The sequence below is a fragment of the Crotalus tigris genome, unplaced genomic scaffold, assembly GCF_016545835.1.
Source record: "Crotalus tigris isolate CLP2741 ecotype Arizona unplaced genomic scaffold, ASM1654583v1 scf7180000017782.1332974, whole genome shotgun sequence".
In the NCBI taxonomy this organism is placed as follows: domain Eukaryota; kingdom Metazoa; phylum Chordata; class Lepidosauria; order Squamata; family Viperidae; genus Crotalus; species Crotalus tigris.
This window is the reverse complement of record NW_024096632.1, coordinates 843,006-867,634: the sequence shown is the minus strand read 5'-3', so window position 1 is coordinate 867,634 and position 24,629 is coordinate 843,006. Positions and strand designations below refer to the sequence as shown.

The 24,629-nt window shown below is 33.5% G+C and overlaps 1 protein-coding gene across 9 annotated transcripts in view; it reads left to right on the top strand.

Moving 5' to 3' along the window:
- Positions 1–24,629, top strand: part of GRIP1 (glutamate receptor interacting protein 1) — a 562,796-nt gene that overhangs the window by 452,035 nt on the left and 86,132 nt on the right. For 5 of the 9 annotated variants that reach the window (XM_039342266.1, XM_039342268.1, XM_039342260.1 and 2 more), the window contains 5 exons: positions 38–183; positions 2,283–2,363; positions 21,036–21,105; positions 21,351–21,505; positions 23,357–23,534. In XM_039342266.1, the coding sequence (XP_039198200.1) occupies positions 38–183; positions 2,283–2,363; positions 21,036–21,105; positions 21,351–21,505; positions 23,357–23,534 (630 nt within the window). The remainder of the gene's footprint in view (positions 1–37; positions 184–2,282; positions 2,364–21,035; positions 21,106–21,350; positions 21,506–23,356; positions 23,535–24,629) is intronic. The other 4 variants (XM_039342264.1, XM_039342269.1, XM_039342261.1 and 1 more) reach the window with 3 other exon arrangements.

The following is a 24,629-nucleotide window of genomic DNA, read 5'->3' as shown; positions in this document are numbered from 1 at the left end:
ATATATTGGAACCTTATTTGCTTTATTTTGTATGAAGGTGTGGCACCCTACAAATAGGAGACAGAATACTGGCTATAAATGGGATCCTAACTGAAGATAGCACATTTGATGAAGCTAATCAGCTCCTCAGAGATTCTTCTATCACTAGCAAGGTCACTTTGGAAATTGAATTCGATGTTGCAGGTATGAGTAGTGGAGTATTCCATATTCTAAAGTGGTGAGAATTTAATCCATTTGAATTTGTTATAACACATGCATACACAATCCTAGTATATGCCAATATTTTATTAATAGTCATCCTGGATCTTACAAAGTACAGGCTGAAATTATTTTGCTGTTTATTCAAAATACAACATAAAGACAGTCCTCGACTTACAATCACAATTGGTCCCAACGTTTATGTTGCTAAATGAGACATTTGTTAAGTGAGTTTTGCCTCATTTTGTGACTTTTCTTGCCACAGTTGTTAAGTGATTACTGCAGTTGTTAATTTAGTAACATGGTTGTTAAGTGAATCTGGCTTCCCCATTGATTTTGCTTATCAAAGAAGTTTGCAAAAGGTGATCACATGACCCCAGGATACCTCAACTGTCATAAATATAAGTCAGTTGCTAAACATCTGGATTTTGATCACATGACCATGGGGATACTGCAACAGTCACAAGTGTGAAAAACAGTCATAAGTCACTTTTTTCAGTGCCATTGTAACTTTGAACAATTACTAAATGAATTGTTGTAAGTCAAGGACTATTTGTACACTATAGGCAGGGAAGGAATTACCTGGAATAACTAGAAACAATGTATTAAAAAGAGTTGAAATGATAAAATTAACAATCCATGTATAGAGAAATGAGAATAAAATAAATTGGCTGGAATTTTCTATGCATTATTAATTACAGTCATGACTAAGAGAGCCTTTGCACAACTATGTGCTATATACCAATTGTGTCCTTTCTTGGACTGAGAGTCCCTACTTTCAGTCACTCAAGCCTGGTCATCTCGCACTTGGCCTACTGGAATGTGCTCTTTGAAGAGTAACCAAAAGCTTCAGATGATGCAGACGAAGCTGCGTAGTTAGTTCTTAGGTCCCTATAGTGACCCATGTTACCTTGCTACTCTGCAAGCTGCACTGACTATCAGTTTGCTTCCAGATCCCATTCAAAATGGTGGTCATCACCTTTACCATGCTATGGGTCTGGGCTATCTGAAAAACTAATCACTCTGGTGGGATTAGCCCAGCCCACTCATGCCAGCAGAAGGGGCATGCTGTGGATGCTATCAGCCAAGGAATTTTGGCAGGCAGGGTCCAAAAAAAGAACCTATTCTGCTGTGGCTCCTGCCCTCTGGAACATCTTGCCCCCCCCCCAGTCAGATCCGTTCCCACCATTCTGGCATCTCGAAACTAGCTTGGGGCTCTAATTGGGATATGGCACATTGGGGGTGTCTAATAGAGTAAAAAACATCCACCTTCTCTCTGTGCATACTTTGCTCCATCCCTTTCCATCCTGCTTAGTTTTATTTTAATTCAATTTTAAATTTAAGACTTTTATTTATTGTTTGAATGTTTTATTCTGTATTTTATTCAATGTCTGTAAGTTGCCTAAAGTCTCCTTTGGCAAGATAGGTGGCATATAAGCTTGATTGATAAATAAAGTAAGTCAGTCAGTCAGTTTAGGTACTGCTAAATATGAGCTAAGAATGGGTGAGATTTAAAATATATATAGAAGAATACGATTAAGGTTACTTTTTAACTTATAATAGTATATGAAATAATATTAGAAATGTTGATATAATAATTGAACTGAATTATCATTAAATTCAGACTGCTGATATATACAGCATCAGAATGCTAAATATTTTAAACATACCAGTCATTTTAGTAATTCTTTATGCAATATGTTTATTTTAACAGTTTACTTAAAACAGTAACAGTTTATTTTTAGATAAATATTTCAGTATGTTGAAAGGGTTTTTCTAATAATTATGTTGTACAATTAGTTACATCAATGTTGATCTTTAAAACATTTCATTTTTATGTAACATCAATATTATTATATGTTAAAGTTTCCTCTTCTACTTTTTAGTCCTTTACCTTAAGAATCAATGCTACGTGATTATTTTAAATCACTAACCTAAAATATAATTCAACATTTGATTTACTTACTTTTTTGACTCAGAGCTGAGAACTGCTTGAATAAGTATGTTATATATGAATTATGAAAATGCAGTGAATGGAGTTCTACTTGGCATAAATTAATAAATGAAACAACTTTTAATTACAGAATCTGTCATACCAAGTAGTGGCACTTTTCATGTAAAACTACCAAAGAGGCATAATGTAGAACTTGGCATCACCATAAGCTGTAAGTGAAGTAGATTTTTTTCATTACCTTTTCTTTATAATATTGGTTTTCAGTAGAGAATTATAATATGGTGATATACAATTTATCTTGCTTTCTCAAACTAGAGTTATTATTGTTATTCAAGCTGGAATCTACTAAATCACTTAGCTAAGATAATTGAAATTTTGTCAAGCTTCTGCAATAATTACATCTTTCTTTTTGTAAATATAGTCAATGTTATTTATAGCAAGAATGAAATGTGAAAGAAATTACAAGCTGCTGGAGAAAAGTTGAGGCACAAAATATTAATAGAGAAACAGAAGTTTTCACTACTTTGCTTATTTATTTTATTTACACACACACACACACACACACACACACACCCCTACATACATAATATTATATATAGATGTGTGTGTGTGTGTGTGTGTGTGTGTGTGTGTGTGAACACATCTTTCCAGACATGTGAAATAGGATAGTTTTTGAAGTTCAGTAATTTCAATTGTTTACTATATAGACTTTTTCAGGCATCCTCTTGTGTGTCCCATCACCCAGAGAGTTGAGATGGTGGGAGCCTGTGTCAGCACGGTTCTGTAACAGCATCTCTGATACTAAGTTCTCTCCCTCATGAGGCAAGATTCCCAATGTACTTTCTGCAGATTCATAACGTTTCTTAGAAAACTCTTTTAATGTGTTATTGTAAAATGATTTCAATTGTTTTGTTATACATAAGATGACCAATTTTTTTACAATGAAAAGGAGGACACAAATAAATTGAAGAAAAAAATAAGAAACATTTTATTCATTGCAACAATAATACAGAATACACTATAATATGATAACTGCATAATAAATTTTTTTTGTAACAATAACATTTATATTGTAATTATGCTTACATGCCTATTAATTATTATTTAAATGAGTACTTTTCCATTGAAAGAATATTTTTGTCAATGTATCATCTTCTAACAATATATTGGAAATATCTGAACAAGAAATATCCTTCATATTGAATTTTACGGCAAGTGCTGCAGCTAGAGTATCAACATTCAATCTCGATTTCTCACTTTTCCAAAAATCATTAGCAATTGAAAAAAACCTTTCAACTGCTGCATTAGTTCCAGGACAGCACAATGTAAATTGAACAAGAATAAATAAATTTTCACATGGAATATGTTCATTTTTTAAATGGCTGAATATTTCCATCCATCTTTAATCAATTTCAACGTGTTTATTTTCCCATTGTATTAATTTTCCAGAATTTAAAAATACATTCAGTCTTCTAATTTCTTCAAAGAGACAATTGTCGTCTATTTTAATGTCTGGCATTTCTTTAGACAAAAACTCAACACAAGATTCAATATCTGTCCAATATACTTGCGATGAAGTCAAAAAACACCATTGAAAACTATTATTTCCTGTGATGTTTGTTTCAGACCATTCTTCGATATATTGAAAACATGTTTGGTAAAAATTCTGCACTTCTTTGATAAACTTTTCCGTTATCCCTGGATTTGATTCCTCTAAGTCTGACAATTTTCTTTTTATAACTAAAGGAAATTTTTTTTCTTCAAATCGAGTTTTATTTTGAAGGATAAAGTCATTCAAAATAAGACTAACTTCTGTAGCTGAAATGTGTTCACCTTCGATCTTTTGAATCATTTTGTGAAAAATAGATGCTTGATTATGTACAAAATACATTAATATCTCAGATATTGCATTATTGAAAAACGATTCCAGGATTTTAGAACATTTGTCTAAACTTAAAAAATATGAACAGAGAGGCTCAAATAATTGTAGAACACGCTCTATAGCAGATGTTAGAGCAAGCCATCTAACTTTTGAATATCCTCAAAGTTTTTTGTATTGAACATTCGCTTTTTCACAAAATTGTTTTAAAGTAGCCACACAAACGGTAAAACGACTAAAATACACGTAAATTGTAGTTATTGTTACTTCTACATCAATTGGCATGGCACATGACACCATGTTGATTGCATTTGATAAAATATGTGCATTACAACCTATTCCTAGTATTTTCTTTTGGAATAAATCTTGTAATTTTACATACACATTATTCACCCCTTTGTGTCTTCGCCCACCAAAATTTGTGTTTGTATTATCAGCTGTTAGTGCAACAACTTTGGATTTCAAATTGTTTTCATTTATTACTCTGTATAGATGGTTTGATAAAATTTCAGCAGTTTCGCCCTCAATGGATTCTAAATTTAAAAAATTTACTTGAATGCCCTTGGTAACATTAAAATATCTTACTAGTATTGGATACAATTTAGTTTCATTATGATTGGATGCATCAGATAAAACCGTTACAAATGCTGCAGTTTCCAAGTCTTCTGTAAGTATTTTGTCACAGTAATTTTTAAATACCTCACATTTTGTCCTGGCGCATGAAAATTTAGCATCGTGACACTTTTTCAATAATTTAGTTGTACAATCCATACTACAAAAACTTTGATTGTGAATTATGGTATGGTATGGAATGCAAATGTTCCCTCCATTGCAGCTTTTTTCATCTTCAGAATACTTTGAAGTTTTAAAAAAACTTGTTACTTTACAACTGAAAGCTGATGCATCTGATGATTGCTTATGTTTCTTGGTGGCCAAGTGTTTCGTAATAGCTGCCCTGCCCCCAACTGCAATACAAAACATTGTACAAAATACAAAATTTGGCACGCTCAGCAGCAATTCCTATTGGCTTTCGAAAGCCAATAGGGGGAGTAGTACATCTCATGCAAAAGTTGAAAAAAAACCATCAAAAAAAGGTGCCGGAACGCCATTATGAGCGTTCTATGAGGAAAAAAAAGCCCTGTAGATTAGTCTTCAAATATCGAAAAGGAGGACATGTAGGAGGACACTTTTCAAGGGAGGACAGAACTTACAAAAGGAGGACTGTCCTCCCTAAAGGAGGATGGTTGGTCACCTTATTATACACCAACCTTGCCAGCATTGGCAAATAAGTAGTTATAATATTTTGATACCCCCCTGCTTTGCAATGCTGTATCCTCTTACAATTTGGTAACAGTTTTAAGAACAGGAAACATAAGGCAGAAATAATCACATGTGTATATGTATGTGCCAGGCTACAAAAGAAAGAAAGAAAGAAAGAAAGAAAGAAAGAAAGAAAGAAAGAAAGAAAGAAAGAAAGAAAGAAAGAAAGAAAGAAAGAAAGACATACTGAGGTTCTTCAGAACAGTTTCCTTTATTGTTCCTCACCTATAGACAGAAATCTTGCCAAACTAAAGCATTTGCTTAATTAAAGATATATCTTGAGAATTCCCAGAGAGGAGTGCCTTAACTCTTTTTCTCCCAAGTAAATTATCTAAACTTAACTGACTCTTACTCCTCTGCAATGCACTCCTCCTTCCTGGAAATCCAGACTATATTCCACCTACATGTTTGTCTACATACATATTGTAATCAGTGCATTTATTCATAAATAATCTAGAATCAAGGTAAACAATGATAGAAGTCTCCAAATGATACCCAAATTATTCCTGGTGATGTAATTGGTCAAGATAAGTCCTGCTGTATTTAGCAAAGTAGGTGAATGGCATATTATTTTGTATATGATGCTAAAAATGCTTAGGTGTAAATGAATTCTCAACAATAGATTCTGGATACAACACAATAATTCTGGTGCAAGTTGTGGGTTCATGGATTTATTTTTTAGCAAACTATTAAATTGAGACATTATACTTTTATCAAGTAAATTCTGGTATTAAAAGTAATATTTCCATTTGATTTTAGATGACAATCTGTTGAGCATTGTAATCTGGTATTTGGCTCAGTTCTCATTTACTGAACTAGATAATTGATAACATAAAATATGTATTCTTACGCATGTAGTATAATTCATTTTAGTCTTAATAAACTATATGTTTGAAACGTGCATTTAAGAGATGTAAGGATTATTAATATATTAATATAATTGGTCTGCTTTAAACCAATTATAGAGATATGCAATATAGATTCTTGACAAATCAAATTCTGTAACATGAATCAAACTGTTTTAAAAAACCTACTGAAATATATGTGTTACAATAATTTGCTGCAAAGAATTCTGTATTACATTCATAAAAAGAAAGCAGCTCACATTCTCTGGTCTTGATTTAAGTCATAAAATATATATTTATATCTAACCAATATAAAATATTGGTTGTTCATAGGCATGAAATCTTTGTCAGTTCTGTTTTCAAGGTCTTATCCTTATTCAATTCACATTTAAAAAGTTTGTATTTTATATAAACTTTACTTTCTACTTTTATAAAAAGTTTAGTTTTTATGTTTAGAAATGTATAATGCCTCTGGCATGCAACTTGGAAAACATATATTTCTAAAAATAATAGTAAGGGGGAATAGAATCCATTATAATTTCTAAAATATATTATTCAATTTATATATTGCCTTTCTATTTACTGCAATGTTTATTGCAACATTAAGGTAGTGCACAACTATTCAAAAATGCCAGAAATGCAAGAGAAAAAAGCAGTCAAAAAAGTCAAAATTAAATAAATATGTAGCAGACAGAGAGCCAATTTGGTCTAGTGCTTCAGGCACCGCACTATAATCCAGGAAATGTGAATTCTAGTCCTGCCAGCTAGATGATCTCTCTCAGACCATGATGTCAAGCTCAGGCAACAAGTCAATCATTCAATTCCTGTTGCAGCCAATGGATCAACACTTCATTGATCCAAAAAGTGGACCTTTCACTTGTGGAAAAATATTAGGAAGGAAAAAAATTAACATAAATAGTATAGATTGTCAAAAGACATGTCTTCTTACCACGTTCCTAATTACTGGGAACTTCTTAGAAAATATACTGCATATTCCAGAGATCACATAGGAACCATTAGCCACTTTTACTGTGCTTCTGAAGGAACTGGCAGCTGTGATCTCAGAAGCACTGAACTATATCTTTCAAAAAAATTGGAGCACTGGGGAGCTACCAGAGGACTGGAAAAGAGCTGATGTAGTTCCCATCTCCAAAAAAGGGGAAAAAATGGATCCAGGAAACTACAGACCTATCAGCCTGACCTCAAAACCTGGGAAGATCTTGGAAAAGATAAGCAAGCAACGAATCAGCAGACACCTAGAGGCAAACAAAGTCATTACCAAAAGCCAACATGCGTTTGTCAAAAAGAGATCATGCCAGAAAAATCTTATTACCTTCTTTGACCAGGTGACAAAATTAGTGGACCAGAGGAATGCTGTGGATATAATTTACTTGGACTTCAGTAACGCATTTGATAAAGTAGAAAAATGTGGGTTAGACAGCATCACCACCAGATGGATTCATAGCTGGCTGACTGGCTGTACTCAGTGTGTGGTCCTCTATAGAACTGCATCTATATGGAGGGAAGTGTGTAGTGTGTTACCCCAGTGCTCTGTTTTGGGCCCAGTGCTCTTCAATATCTTCATCAATGATTTGGATGAGGGGATAGATGGGGAACTCATCAAATTTGCAGATGACACTAAGCTTGCAGGAATAGCCAACATTCCAAAAGATAGGCTTAAGATGCAGAAGGATCTCGATAGACTTGAACATTGGGCGCTATCTAACAAAATGAAATTCAATGGTGAAAAAAGTAAGGTTCTACATTTAGGCAAGAAAACCAAATGCACAGGTATAGTATAGGTGGTACCTTGCTCAATAGTAGTAACTATGAGAGGGATCTCAGAGTCCTAATGGACAATTATTTAAATGTGAGCCAGCAGTGTGCTGCAGCTGCCAAAAAAGTCAACACAGTGCTAGGCTGCAATAACAGAGGGATAGAATCAAGATCACGTGAAATGTTAATACCACTTTACAATGCCTTGGTAAGGCCACATTTGGAATACTGCATCCAGTTTTGGTAACCACGATGTAAAAAAGATGTTGAGACTCTAGAAAGAGTACAGAGAAGAGCAACAAAGATAATTAGGGGACTGGAGGCTAAAACATATAAGGAACGGTTGCTGGAATTAGGAATTCTAGTCTAATGAAGAGAAGGATGAGAGAGGACAGTGTTTTCTTTTCTCTGGGAAACGGGTCCAAGTGGCTCTTTAAGTGTTTATGATTGCCGACCCCTGGTATAGGGTTTCCTGTCTGAGCAGGGGGTTGGACTAGATGACCTCCAAGGTATCTTCCATCATCATCATCATCGTCATCATCGTCATCATTATTATTATAGACTTTTGCAAGATACCGCAATTTCTATACAATGAAACATCTTCATAAATCAAATACCTAACTTTTTCACGAACTTACTCAGAAGTAACATAGCTAGATTCAGCTTCTGTTGAATTAGACTACTGATCTATCCTGGAATATTTTTAGTAGTATTTTCGGAACCATCATAAATTTTATTACTAGAAGGAAACAGGAGCCTGTGTAGTACAAATTGTGGTATATAGTTTAAGAAATTTTAATGGAGAGCATATAATAATTTCATTATTTCACCTAAAATAGGAATAAAATGTCCAATATTAATTTTTCAGGCTTAATTCTATACTTTTCTAGATAATTTATCAATTATAGAATCATTAGATCATGATTGCCAACCTAGTGGCTTTTATCTATTGTATTCCACAAACTTGATCATCCTAACCAGAGTTCCTCAACTTTATGAAGAACACTAAGCTGAGCTAATCCTTGTTTAAGAATGTGAAGGATCTGAGCCAAGTATATTAATGTATATATCTGAATGAATGAAATGATGTTTTTATGAGTGCTGAGGTATGTGGTAGTAGAAAACCTTTAGAATTTCAAGAAATAAATTAAATAGTAACAGAATAGATCAGATGCTTTACGCCAAGATAACATGTATAATATAGAAAGAAAATTGCCCTAGTATAATACACCAAATATGCATATTCCCTCTCCATTTAATTATGAGATATTCCTGCTAGCATATAAAATATATGTGTAAATATTTTCCATAAAATATTAATGATAGATTAAGAAGTATATATGGTTAAAAAAAAAGAAGAAGAAAGGATCAAATGTGAATGAGTGCTAAAGACAAAGATGAGTGACCAACACATATCATGAATTTTTTTGCATTGTCAGAGCTGGGGTAGGCCCGCAGGCCCGCAGTTTGACACCCCTGCCATAGAGAGAATGAATGAGGATTTACAAAAGAGAGAATGAATGAATCATAAAATAAATATATGAACAAAAAGTGAATGGATTGAGCTTTTTAGATTTTTATTCAAAGTTATATAAAGCATACAAGTTTCAGATATAGAAAAGTATCTACAGGCAGCACATTTTCCTAGACTCTCAAATGATCAACGAGATGAGATGAATTGTTTAATTACTTGTGAGGAAATTACTTGGGCGATTAAACAGTTAAAGGTTGGTAAGGCTCCTGGTACAGATGGATTAACAGCAATCTATTATAAAATGTTATCTGAAGAAATGATAGAACCATTAAAGGAACTTTTTAATAGTATTTTGTTGGGAGCAGAGGTACCTCCGTCTTGGAGAAGGGCTTTTATATCGTTGATTCCAAAGGAGGATCAAGATCTTACCCAGCCTAAGAATTATAGATCTATATCTCTTTTGAATACAGATTATAAGATTTTTTCGAAAATAGTGGCAAATAGATTAATGCATGTTTTGAAGCAATTGATCCATAGTGATCAATCTGAATTTATAATTGGGAGATATATGAAATATAATGTAAGACACATTGTTAACCTAATTGAGTATTTGGACAAGAACAATCAAATCCCTGTGGCTTTGATATTTTTGGATGCTGAAAAAGCTTTTGATCAGTTAAATTGGCAATTTTTATTGAGAGTTGTAGAGAAAATGAATTTTGGGGATAAATTTTTGTATGCTCTTAAGGCTATATATCAACAACAATCAGCACAAATTATAATTAATGGGCGATTAACAGAAGCATTTAAAATTGAAAGGGGTAAAAGACAGGGATGTCCATTATCCCCATTGTTATTTGTTTTAACAATGGAGATTTTACTTATTAAAATTCGTGAATCACCTACAATAAAGGGAATAAAAATAAATAAGAATGATTATAGGTTGAGAGCTTTTGCTGATGATTTGGTTGTGACGTTATCTCAACCAACAGATTTGGTAAGGGATTTGGTTGAAATCATAACCCAGTATGGGAAAGTTTCTGGTTTTAAGGTAAATAACAATAACATATTACCGAAAAATATGTCTATGAAGGAAAAGGATATGTTAGCCAAATTAACAGGTTTTGAAATAGGGAAAAAGGTTAAATATTTGGGAGTATATATTACAGCTTCTAATGTTAAATTGTACAAAAATAATTATGAGACATTATGAGTAAAAGTGCAAAAGGATTTACCGTATTTTCCGGTGTATAAGACGACTTTCTAAACTCTGAAAATCTTCTCAAAAGTCAGGGTCATCTTATATGCAGGAATATACGGGTAGCTGTTCTCTGAATTTAAAACCAATCTGCCCCCTAGTGGCCAACCCTATTTTTTTTACAGAAATAAGCACTGACAGGACAAAGCTTTCTAGCAGCAAAGGAGCTCCTATTGTGCTCATCTATAAACAGAAATTCAATATTGACTGTATTTTCTGGCGTATAAGATGACTTTATAAACCCTGAAAATCTTCTCAAAAGTTGGGGGGGTCATCTTATACACCCAGTCGCCTTATACGCCGGAATATACGGTAAATGATTGGAAAAAATTACAGTTATCTTTGCTGGGGAGAATCTCAGCTGTTAAAATGAATGTTCTTCCAAAGTTTCTTTTTTGTTTCAAATGATACCTATCTTGAAAAAAGATGCCAGCTTGGAGGAATGGCAGAAGGGTATTAACAAGTTTATTTGGGCAAGGAAAAAACCAAGAATTAAGTTTAAGATTATATAAGATGCACTGGAAAGAGGAAGACTTAAGGCGCCTAATTTAAAATTGTATTATGATGCGGTGGCTTTAATACTGATTAGTGATTGGCTTAACTTAACAAATAAAAATATACTCCTTCTTGAAGGATGGGGTTTATTATATGGATGGCATGCATATTTAATTTATAATAAAAAAGTAGATCAGGTTTTTAAATCTCATATTTTAAGAAACTTTTTTTTTAATAAAAAGTTTTTTTATTTTCCATTTATTCATACAAAATACAATTCAATTAAAATAAATTCCTAACCATTGGTACCGCCTGTCCATTCCCCCCAGGCAACGTCCACCCTCTCTAATCCTTCCCTACTTCCCTCCTCTTTCTCTCCTCCCCTCCTACTCTCTTCCCCTCCCCTTCTCCTCTAACCATCCTACTTCCTCCCTGCTCCTTCCTCCCCTCTCATCCCTCTCAAACACATGAAAGCAGCATAGGGGAAATGCCCAAGCATTTACCATGACTATATTATCATTACCCACCCACTCACCCACCCACCCACCCTCAACCCCCCCCCCTCGCTTCCCAGAGCAGAGTACAGGGTTATTAATAAGAAAATTAACAATAATAAAAAAAAAGAAAAGAGGAAAGAAAAAAGAAAAAAAGAAAAAAAACATCATACTTAACCTTTAACTCCCCTTAAATTAAGTCATATAAACAAATCTCTACAACAGTTAATATAAAATTTACTCATAAAGTAAATGAAACTTTATAGTCCCATATTTTTTCTGAATATAATCTATCCATCTTCTCCGTACAATAATATATCTTTCTTGTGTATGATCCTTCAAATAAGCAGAAATTTTTGCCATTTCTGCAAAGTTAGAAACTTTAAATATCCATTCTTCTAAAGTAGACAACGAATCCTTCTTCCAATATGAGCCTACTAATAACCTTGCTGCAGTTAATAAATTCAACATTAAAGTAGTTTCTTTCTCATTTAAATCCGCAAAGATACCCAATAGGAATAATTGAGGGGTGAACTTTATCTTCCTTTTAAAAATCTTTTGAATATTCCATCAAATCATAATCCAAAAAGACTTTACCTTTTTACAATTCCACCAAACATGAAAATATGTCGCATCCATATTACCACATCTCCAACATTTGGGTTGTAAATTTGGATACATACAAGATAATTTTTTTAGGATCTAAATGCCATCTGTAAAACATTTAATAAAAATTTTCCCTCAAATTTTCACCGGGTACGGACAGTTTGATATCTATTTATTATAAAACATTGGTACAAGAGATGATTCAACCTTTAAGTGAGCTTTTTAATAATATATTACAGGGTTCAGAGATTCCCCCGTCATGGGGTAGAGCTTTTATATCTTTGATTCCAAAAGAAGATCAAGATCTCACTTTACCAAAGAATTATAGACCTATATCTCTCTTAAATGTAGACTACAAGATCTTTTCAAAAATTTTAGCTAACAGGCTTATGAGGGTTTTGCATCATGTAATACATATGGATCAAACGGGTTTTATAACTGGAAGGTATATGACGAACAATGTTAGACAGATTATTAACTTATTAGAATATTTAGATAAAAATAATCAAGTTTCTGCAGGATTGATATTTTTAGATGCTGAAAAAGCTTTTGACCAGCTGAATTGGCAATTTATGTTAAGACTAATTGAGAAAATGAACTTTGGAGAAAAAAATTTACAAGCTCTTGGTGCTATCTATCAAAAGCAAACGGCACAACTTATAATTAATGGGGGTTTGCCAGAGGTGTTTGCAATAGAAAAGGGGACTAGACAGGGTTGTCCATTGTCTCCATTGCTGTTTGTTTTAACTTTGGAAATATTGCTGATCAAAATTCGAGAATCACAGCAAATAAAAGGAATAGAAGTTAATAAAAAGAATATAAATTAAGGGCTTTTGCAGATCATTTGGTGGTTACCTTATCTCAACCCACTCATTCTGTAATAGAGTTATTACAATTGATACATCAGTATGGACAGGTTTCGGGTTTTAAAATTAATAACAATAAGACTAAAATACTGCCTAAAAATATGATTAATTTGGATAAGCAGACTTTGGTTAAGTTGACAGATTTTGAGGTTGTTAATAAGGTAAAATATTTGGGGGTTATTTTATCTGTTTCCAATGTAAAATTGTATAAAAATAATTATGAAAGAGATTTGGAAAATTGGGAGAAGTTGCAATTATCTCTTTTGGGAAGAATTGCGGCGATTAAAATGAATGTACTGCCAAAGTTTCTTTTTTTATTTCAAATGATACCTATTTTAAAGAATGAGGCTAATTTAAATGAATGGCAGAAAGGTATTAATAAATTTATCTGGGCAGGGAAAAAACCAAGAGTAAAACTTAAAATTATACAGGATATTCAGGAGAGAGGTGGACTCAAGGTACCAAATTTGAAATTGTATTATGATGCTGTGGTGTTAACATTAATAAGTGATTGGGTTAATTTAACAAATGTAGAAATACTCCTCTTGGAGGGTTGGGATTTACTTTTTGGATGGCATGCCTATCTAATTTTTAATTAAAAGGTTGATAGGGTTTTTAAATCTCATATTATAAGGATCTCTTTACTTCGGGTTTGGAGGAAATATTATAGAAGTGATTTTAAAATTCCACTATGGGCTATACCGGGGCATGCGATAGAAGGGATAAGGAGAGGAGTTAAGATGGATAGTGTTTCTTATGCACAACTACTTAGATGGGATGGTAAAAATTGGCAATTAAAGTCTTTGGAAGATTTAATACAAGGAAATATTATTTATTCATGGTTTTATTATAGACAAATAATGGAGAGGTGGAAGATAGATCGTAATGTGGGTTTATTTAGAGAAGATGAGAATTTATTAAAACAAATAAAAGATCAAAGACAAACCCATATTAAGAGAATTTATGGGGTGTTAGTAGAATTGGATTCAGAACCAGAATTAGTTAAAGAATGTATGGTTAAATGGGCACAAAATTTTGAAGAACCGGTTCTATTAGATACCTGGGAAATTATTTGGGTGAGGAATGTTAAATTCACACAAGGCCAAAATTTAAGGGAAAATTTCTATAAAATGTTTTATAGATGGCACCTTGATCCACAAAAAATGTCTCGTATGTATCCTGACTTACAGCCTAAATGTTGGAGATGTGGATGTTTGGATGCTACTTATTATCATATTTGGTGGTCATGTAAAAATATAAAAGCTTTTTGGATTAAGATATAGTGGAATATCCAAAGAATTTTTAGAAGAAGGGTAAAATTTACCCCACAATTGTTTTTGTTAGGTATTGTTTCTGATTGTGATACTAAAGAGATTACATTGATGTTAAATTTAATTACAGCGGCAAGGTTGTTAGTAGGGCAATATTGGAAGAAGGAATCTTTGCCTACCCTGCAAGAGTGGTTTTTTAAAGTTTCTTATTTGGCGGAAATGGCAAAGATTTCGGCTTTCTTGAAAGACCAATCGCAAGAGAAGTATTTTTTGGTATGGAAAAAATGGATAGACTTCATACAATATAAGCTGGATATAAAAAAATATTATTTAGCTTTTCAATAACTTATATTTAAAATTCAAGATATTATATAGATTTTATAGCCTTTTTTTCCTTTTTTTCTTTTTTTTCTTTTCTTTTCTTTCTTCTTATTTTCTTGTATTTCCTTGTATTTTTGTTTTATATATATATATATATTATTGTTAATTATTTTATAATCTGTTTAATTAGTGTATTTAGATTTGCTTATGGTTTATATCTATTTTAAGACTTTTTGAAAAATTTTAATTAAGCCTGTATCCAACTCTGGGAAGGTCGGGGGAGGGTAGGGGGGGTTGGGGGGGTTCGGGGAAGGGATTTGTATTGTTCTGTAAAATCTAAAAATTTTCAATTAAAAAAAAATTTCCCTCAAATTTTGAGCTTGTGTAAATTTGACATTTCTAATCCAAATTGTCTCCCATAAGTCCAATGGAATCGGATCCTGGATATTCTGAGCCCATTTAATCATACAGTCTTTAACCAATTCTGTTTCAGAGTCTAATTCTATTAAAGTTTTGTAAATTCTTTTTATATAGGCCTGACTCTGATCTTTAATCTGAATAACCAGATTTCCATCTTCTAGTATTATTCCTTCTTTCTTATCTACAGTCCACCTGTCCACTATGACTGTACAATATTTTCTTGCCTTAATACATCTAGAGATTTTAAATGCCAATCCGAACCTGACCAAGTTAATAATTTTTTATACGAAATTTTATCAAAGTTCATCCCCTTAGAAATCCCCTCAATTGCATGTCTAGGAATCCCCCAGATGGGTATTTTATAGTTTAACCTATAATAATACTTTTTCCAAACTCGAAGTAAGGCACTCCTCAAAATATGTGATTTGAAAGCCCGGTCCACTTTCTTATTAAAAATTAAATATGCATGCCAACCATACATTAAATCCCACCCTTCAAGAACAAGAATATCCTTATTTGTTAAATTAAGCCAATCACTTATCCAAGTTAAGGCGGCTGCATCATAGTATAATTTCAAGTTAGATGCTTTAAGTCCTCCTCTTTCTCGGGCATCTTGCAAAATCTTAAACTTAACCCTTGGTTTTTTCCCAGCCCAAATGAATTTATTGATACCCTTCTGCCATTCCTCCAAATTTACATCTTTTTTTAAAATATGTATCATCTGAAACAAGAAAAGAAACTTTGGTAGAACATTCATTTTTACAGCTGAAATTCTCCCCAACAGTGACAATTGCAGTTTTTTCCAGTCATTTAAATCCTTTTGCACTTTTGCCCATAGTAATTCATAATTATTTTTATACAATTTTCCATTTGAGGCAGTTAAATATTCCCAGATATTTAACCTTTTTCACCATCTGAAAACCTGTGGCTTTAACCAAACTTTCCTTGTCATTGGCTAACATATTCTTAGATAATATCTTAGTCTTATGGTTATTGACTTTAAAACCAGAAACTTTTCCATACTGTGTTATGAGTTCTAATAGACAATCAACCGCTCTAATCAGTTGTTCCAAAATCAAAACCAAATCATCCGCAAAAGCCCATAATTTATACTCATTTTTTCTTATCTTTATGTCCTTGATTACCGTTGATTCTCGAATCTGGATCGACAAAATCTCCAATGTTAAAACAAATAACAATGGAGATAATGGACATCCTTGTCTTGTCCCTTTTTCAATATTAAAAGTCTCAGTCAATGCCCCATTAACAACAATTTGAGCAGATTGTTGCTGATATATAGCTTTATGTGCATGTAAAAAATTATCCCCAAAATTCATTTTCTCTACCAGTGAGAATAAGAATTGCCAATCTAATTGATCAAAGGCTTTTTCAGCATCCAAAAATATAAAAGCCACAGGAATCTGGTTGTTCTTATCCAAATACTCAATTAAGTTAATAATTTGTCTAACATTATATTTCATGTATCGCCTGTTAGGAATCCTGATTGATCACTGTGAATCAAATCCTTCATAACCTGCATTAATCTATTTGCCAAATTTTTTGTAAAAATCTTGTAATCTACATTTAATAATGATATCGGCCTATAATTCTTAGGCTCTATAAGATCTTGATCCTCCTTCGGAATCAATGATATAAACACTCTTTTCCAAGAAGGAGGAACTTGTGCTCCCAGCAAGATACTATTAAAAAGCTCCTTTAATGGCCCCAACATTTCTTCATATAAATTTTTATAATACGTCAACGTCAATCCATCTGTTCCTGGAGACTTTCCCACCTTTAACTGCTTGATAGCTAAACCAATTTCCTCCACAGTAATTAAACAATTCATCCCATTTTGCTGTTCCTCAGAAAGTTTAGGAAAATGTACTGATTGTAAATATTTATCTATATCCATTCCCTTTATATTATCACTTGAGTATAGTTTTGTGTAAAAATCTAAAAAACTCTTTTTAATCAAATTTTGCTGAAAAACCTCAGTACCTTTATATTTTACTTTCTCTATAATCCTAGCCTTCTGTTTCTTTCGTAACTGATAAGCCAACCACCTCCCAGGCTTATTCGCATTACAAAAAGTATTATGTCTAATATAACGCAAATTGGTAGCCACCTGATCTGCCATCAACATATTAAATTGTCCCCTAAGCATCTTTATAGAAACCTTTAAGTTATTATCAGTTGGGTTAAGAGCAAGCGCTTCTTCTTTTATTTTAATCTCATCTTCTATTTCTCTACGTCTTTGTATCCTTTTATCCCTAGAAACTTTATTTAAATGAATTAAAATTCCCCTCATATACGTCTTACTGGCGTCCCAGACCATGGGCATCGATGTACCCTTATTCATATTTAAAGCAAAAAACTCCTTTAAATACTCTTTACATTTTTGTACAAACTCTCCCCGGGTAAACAAATTCTCATTCAGTCTCCAAGGCCTTCTGTTCCCATCTTGCAAGTATAGCTCCATCCACACAGGACTATGGTCTGAAAGGGTCCTGGGAAAGATTTTTACCTTTCTCACCCTAGAAAGAAAATCACTAGTAATCAAAAAGAAGTCAATCCTTGAAAATGACTGGTGTCTATCCGAATAGAAGGTAAAATCTCTATCACTTGTGTTCTTTTCTCGCCAAATATCAATAAGTTCCAACTCTTCTTTCAAATCAAAAAAAGTTTTGGGTAATTTAATTTGAATGATTTTTTTTTTTGAAGAGCTCTTTTTATCTATAGTTATATCCAAAACTCCATTCCAGTCACCCATCAAAATTACAGATTTATAATCCAACTGGGATATCTTCCCATGCAAAAGCTTATAGAATTGCTTCTGTTGTTGATTAGGGGCATATAATCCAACAATAAGAACTTTCTTGCCTTGTAACAGTAGTTCCACAAAGACATATCTTCCTTCAAGATCAACCTCAATTAATTTAGCCGATAAATTTTTCTTCACATAAATTACAACACCCCCTTTTTTCCCTGGAGCTGGAGCTATAAAATGTGATGCCAAACGAGAATCTGTCAGATATTTTGAGTCCTTTGAAGTTATATGAGTCTCTTGCAAACATATCAAGTCATTATTATGTTGTTTCAAATAGTAGAAGATCTTTCTCCGTTTCTTAGGTGAGTTTAAGCCATTAACATTCCAGGTCAGGAACTTGGCCATCTACACCGGCCTGAAGCCTTTGAAGCATAGCCTGAAGATCAACTGTCGAAGATCTTTTAGATCTTGCCCCTCCCACAGGCTCTGTAGTAACCATTCCTTGTACTTTATCGCCACTCTTCTGCTGCTGCTCTTTTTCTTTGCGTTTATGGGCAGCTCGTGTCATCCTTTGATCTTTTATCTCAAGATTCTGTACAGGCAACACCACTTGTTCCATGACCATCAATGAGGAAGCTCCTGCCATAACGGGCTCTTCAATTATCCTTGTTTGTGGAGATGAAGATGGTCTTGCCTTTAGAATAGAGTGATAAAAATCTCTTGCTTTTAAAACTGTAGTTAATCTGTAACGTATTCCATCATAATTCACTACTATTCCTCTTGGAATCTCCCATCTGAACTGGATTTGATGACGTTTTAACTCATCAGACAGAAAAGTAAAATCTTTTCTACCTCTTAAAATTTTTGGAGGTATTTCTTTTAAAATTATCACATCTTGAGCTGCAATTTGGAACCTCTGTTTATAAAAAGCCTGTATAATTTCATTACGAATAGATCTTCTGGAAAAGTAAATAACCACATCTCTTGATAGATTTCTCTGTCTGGCAACCCGTGAGTTAACTCTGAATATTTTTTCTATCTCATTCCCAACTACTTCTGGTCTCCATCCAAGATTAAAAGCAATATCTTTAACAATAAGCATCTTCAAATCTTCCTGGGAATTTTCTTTCAGTCCCCGGATACGCAATGAGAACTCCATTTCTCTGTATTGTGAAATAGTTTGTTCATCCTGTGTAACTTCTATCTTATTCTCCACTTCCTCCGTTCTAAATTCCAGTTTTGCTGCATTTTCAGTAATCTCTTCCATTTTATCGTCAATCCTTTCAATATGCAGGGCAAGAGCTGAAAACGCAAATAATATGTCTTCTCTGACCTGCTTGTTCTTTTTCTCCAATAATTCTTCTGTAATAGCCCTCTCTGCAATTATAAGATCTTTTACCTCCTCTTTAATATCCAAAGCATTCATTTTTAAAGCCTCTTGTAAGTCTTTGAGAGAGATTGCAGGAGGAGGAGAGGGTGGGGGTGATTTTGGTTTAGACTGAGAAGCAGGCTGAGTCATTGGGGAGGAGATAGAAGCTTTAGGGACAGAGACCAAACGTTTTGAAGCCATTCTGTTAAGTTCAAAGGAGCAAAATTCTTGCCTCTATAAAAAGAAAGAAAGAAGGAAAAAAAAGAAAGAAAGAGGAACAAAATTCTTGCCTCTATATTTAAAACATGAACTTTTAACTTTGTTGCAAAGTCAAACAAGAAAGACAGTTGCCATTTTGCCTTTCACTTTCCCTTTCTTCAGAAGGGAAAGTAAACAAAAAAAATCCACTTTCTCCTGGTCTGCTCCATCTGCATTTGAATACTCACAAGCCTCCAAAAAAAGCAGATGTGGGAGCGGTGCTTTTCTTCATCCCAGAACTTTGGGACAAAGGCGTTCTGGAGCGCGGAGTTGGCTCAGGCTCTGAGGGAGCTCTACCCTCCGATCCCCGAAATTATGGGATCCAGGGGAGCTCTTACCTCTACCTGAGCGGCTCTTCTCTTCCCTTTCTCCCAGAGAAGAGATTCAAGCTGCGGGACAGCTGATTGTCAAAGTCCCGCGGCTTTTACACGACCCAGGAATGGGCTGCTTTGTGAAAAGCAGCCATCGTAGCTGCTTGATCCACCGGAAGGGCATATTTTAAGATGCCAGCTTGGAGGAATGGCAAGGATAAATAAATCTTGAAGGATGGGATTTATTATATGGATGGCATGCATATTTAATTTATAATAAAAAAGTAGATCAGGTTTTTAAATCTCATATTTTAAGAAACTCTTTATTACGTGTCTGGAAGAAGTATTATTATAAGTTAAATTATAAAATTCCAATTTGGGGGATTCCTGGACACGTGATAGAAAGGGTATTTAGGGGTGTTAATTTGGATAGGATTTCTTATAAGGAATTACTTAGTTTGTTTGGGAAGGATTGGCAATTAAAATCTTTAGCTGAGTTGAAGCAAGAAAATATTGTACACTCTTGGTTTCAGTATAATCAATTGTTAGTTAGGTGAAGTTTAGATCAAAAGGTTGGTATTACTTTAGATGACGTGAATTTGGTAAAACAGATTAAAGATCAAACTCGAGCCCATATAAAGAGAATTTATAATGTTTTAATAGAATTGGATTCTGAAACGGAGTTAGTTAAAGACTGTATGGTAAAATGGGCACAAAATATTCAAGAGCCAATTCTATTGGACACATAGGAGACAATTTGGGTAAGAAATGTAAAATTTACTCAAGCTCAAAATTTAAGAGAAAATTTTTATAAAATGTCTTAAAGGTGGCATTTGGATCCTCAAAAGCTGTCCTGTATGTATCCTAATTTACAGCCCAAATGTTGGAGATGTGGAAGCTTAGATGCAACTTATTTTCATATTTGGTGGACTTGTAGAAATATAAAAGCTTTTTGGATTAAGATTTGGTGGAACATTCAAAAGATTCTTATTTATTTCATGACTTCAATTTGTTTGGCTTATTATGTCTAATTTCTTTTTTACATCATATAAATTGCTTACCCCAAAGAGAAAGAACATGTGGATATGCTTGTATGCAAATTATGGGAGGATTATTTCAACTGCAATTATTTGTGTATTCTGTATTTCAGCTCCATCTAGTCGAAAACCAGGAGATCCTCTTGTTATTTCAGACATTAAGAAGGGAAGTGTTGCCCATAGGTGAGTGCTTACAAGGTGACAAAGATTATGTTGTGAGCTTACAGTTCTCAAACTCCTTGGATTTTTAAGTATTCTGTGATTGTAAAAGCAAGTGCTTGGGATAAAATGGTTTTATGTGCTACTTCATATATGTAAAGCAAAAATCACTTTTATTCTTAAATTTAAAAAACTATCATTATTTGCATGAATATCCAACTCAGCTTGTTTAAAACATTAATCACATAATATATTCCACTTATGAATAGAACTGGGACGTTGGAACTAGGTGATAAATTGCTTGCCATAGACAATATTCGACTGGACAACTGTTCCATGGAAGATGCTGTTCAAATCCTGCAGCATTGTGAGGAACTTGTAAAACTAAAAATTCGCAAGGATGAAGATAACTCTGGTATTCACAGTGAGCTATGAAACATTTTATGTATATATAAAGATGCCTTTGGGATGCAATATAAGTAAAATATTCAATGGAGAAAGCGTTCAGTCATTTTTCAGTATATGACAGCTTTGGTGTTCCGTCTTGTCAAGATTGGAAGAATAAAACCTTCTCATTAATTTCTGAGAAATGAAGAAAGTCACTTTGCTTGGATCTTGTATATTTATCCCATGCCAGTTCAGTACCCCTAAAAAAATGTTATACCCAAAAATGTTGTCTCAAGAATTTCCGAATTTTTTAAAAAGCTGACTATTTTAAAAGACACCATATTTATTCAGATCCTCTCCCTCATATAAACACACATAACTACTTAACTCCCTCGTCAAAATGTTAAGAATTGTGCTAGCTTCACTTTTGAATATATTGGAATAAATAGATGAACAAAAGATTGTAAAATATGGAAAATGAATCCACAATAATCTAATATGTATATTGTATACAAAGAAGTATAGTTTAAACAAATTGAAATACTTTTTCAGAAATAAATAAATCCAGAGTAGTAAGATTATGCAAGATCATATTATTTTTCACTGCTATGAAAAAAGATTGATGAGGTATTTTCAACAAGAATTTTCTTCATAATTTAACTTTTTAAAACAATCAAATAATAAATGTGTATATATGTATACAAGTAGTCCTCAACTTATGACTGATCCCAACAACTTTTTGTGACCCGATGTTGTACTTACGACAGACACCCACCCACCCACACACACACACCATAGTCATGTGCTTGCATTTTGAATTCTTGGAAACTGGTTCACCTTTATTGCACAGTCATGCAATTCTCAATGTTTTTTGCCAGTTTCTGGCATTTACTTCTGATTCCCAGGAAAAAACACTCCTTGGATAAAATGAATTCATTTAATAAACACGGTGTTCACTTAACACCATGGAATTCATTTAACAACAACAACCCTTAATGACTGCTTCAAAAAATATCATAAAGTCAAGTCCAGTTATTTGATGACCTACTTAACAATCACAAAGACTTACAATCATAATTCCAGGCTCAAAGTCATAAGTCAAGGTCTTCTTTTGCAAACACCCACACACTATATGCATACGTACATGAAGGCATTCAACACAGTGAAATAACTATGTGGAATAGAAAAAATAATAAAAATATAAATCAATATCTGAGTTAAATTCATCTTAATTGTAATCTTTCTACCCTAGATAAAAAGAATTCTAAATCATTTTCAAATCATATATGAACCAGAAGCGCTGATAGAGCTTCATACAGATATTTAAGAGAAACAAACACTAACAAAAATTCTTACCTTAACTATATCAGCATTACTGTTGGAACCCATTGGCCTAAAATCTGCTTTTATCCCAATTTTTAAAATAACAAGTTAAGATACTAAACTGAGTCCAGTTCTGATGCTGAAGTCAAAACTGATGTTCAAATAGCAATGTCTGGTATGTTTGGCTCAGCTTTATATTAAACTGAACTAAAGGAGTGTTGGATATGCTTATGGAAAAGTTTCCCAGATCTTTGCTTTAACTTCTTAAGGGCATTTAGTTACCTTTTACTGAGATACTGCATTGGCCAATTCACCACTCCCCTGATTGTGAATCATCACATCTAGAAAGAAATTGTATATATTTTTACAGATATATTAGGTTTAAAATCCTGGTTTTGTTTCTATAAACAAGGAAGGATATTTGCTGGTGTTACCTGTAACCTCACCTGTAGTCATCAACATAGGAGGCAGTAATAGCCTAGATATGTATCTGAAGCATAACAGTTTGAGGATGTGTGTGCTGATCATTTTTCTGAATGTATTATTCTTTTCATTCCTTTATAAGAGACCAATTGCATCCTCTTGGCATGTATTGCAGATGAACAAGAGAGCTCAGGAACAATTATTTATACTGTTGAGCTCAAGAGATATGGAGGACCTCTTGGGATCACTATTTCTGGTACTGAAGAGCCTTTTGATCCTATTATCATTTCAAGTCTTACTAAAGGTGGATTAGCTGAAAGGTAAATTGTCATAAAAGTATTTATAATATTCAAGTGTAAGAGATTGTTCAATCTGTGTAATAATTCTTAGGAGTATATAAATTTTTACAAGTATATAATTATCCTTGATATATATTATGAGATGATAATGGTGATGACAACAATGATGATTTTTGGAACATGACCACTGTTACCATAAATCATTAGAGATCCATCAGTGGTAAAAGAGCTTGACTAGGAGTAAGAAAACCCAGATTCTAGTCTCCCCTTGGGCAAAAAGCCAGCCACATGACTTTGAGCCAGTCACTCTCTCTCTCAATTCAAAAACAGTATCAGACTGTGTGTCAGATTCTGTATAGACTCCCTAAAGAAACAAGTATCTTGCTGAGTTGACAAAGCAAAAGGAAACTAAATCACACTAGCTGCTTTATTTTGAGGATTAACAGTAGCATTCTTCCTATCTTTTAGGATCTTTTAAATTATCACACAGCGACTCCATAAGGAAGCCACTTCTATGTTACAACATTTATTTGGGTACACTATCTATACCTGCACCTAAAAAATAGAAAGGATAACATTTTCATACTGGAGAGTGTACTCCATATTAAATCACTCATAAGAATAAATAATGCATAATACTACACTGATTATTACTATTAATTCTCTCTGTGTCCACAAATAGGTTATAACTATTCCTTTCATGCTAACACTTGCTTGCTTGGAATTTTACTTGGAACTTCTTGCTTGGAATTTTACAACTGTGAATGAAAAGAAGGGGGGAGGGCAAAATTAGCAAAGGCCCTACTGATTGGATACTTCATTGCATTTAACTCCCCAGAGTTTGCTGGAAACTGCTTGCTTGGAATTACTTGTTTGCTTGGAATTTTACAACTGTGAGTGAAAAGAATGAGGGAGGGCAAAATTAGTGGCCTGCACGCCTAACAGCGTGCGAATCATGTAACTAAAAGTCATAAACAGCAGTGGTACATTCAGGGCAAGTGTGTCTGAGATTCCTTGTATTTAAGAATGTCTGGCTTAGTACAGTGCAACACTTGCTTTGCAGCTGTTTTTCGCAGTACCCTCTTCAAACTTTGAAACTGTCCTATCTGTAAACAA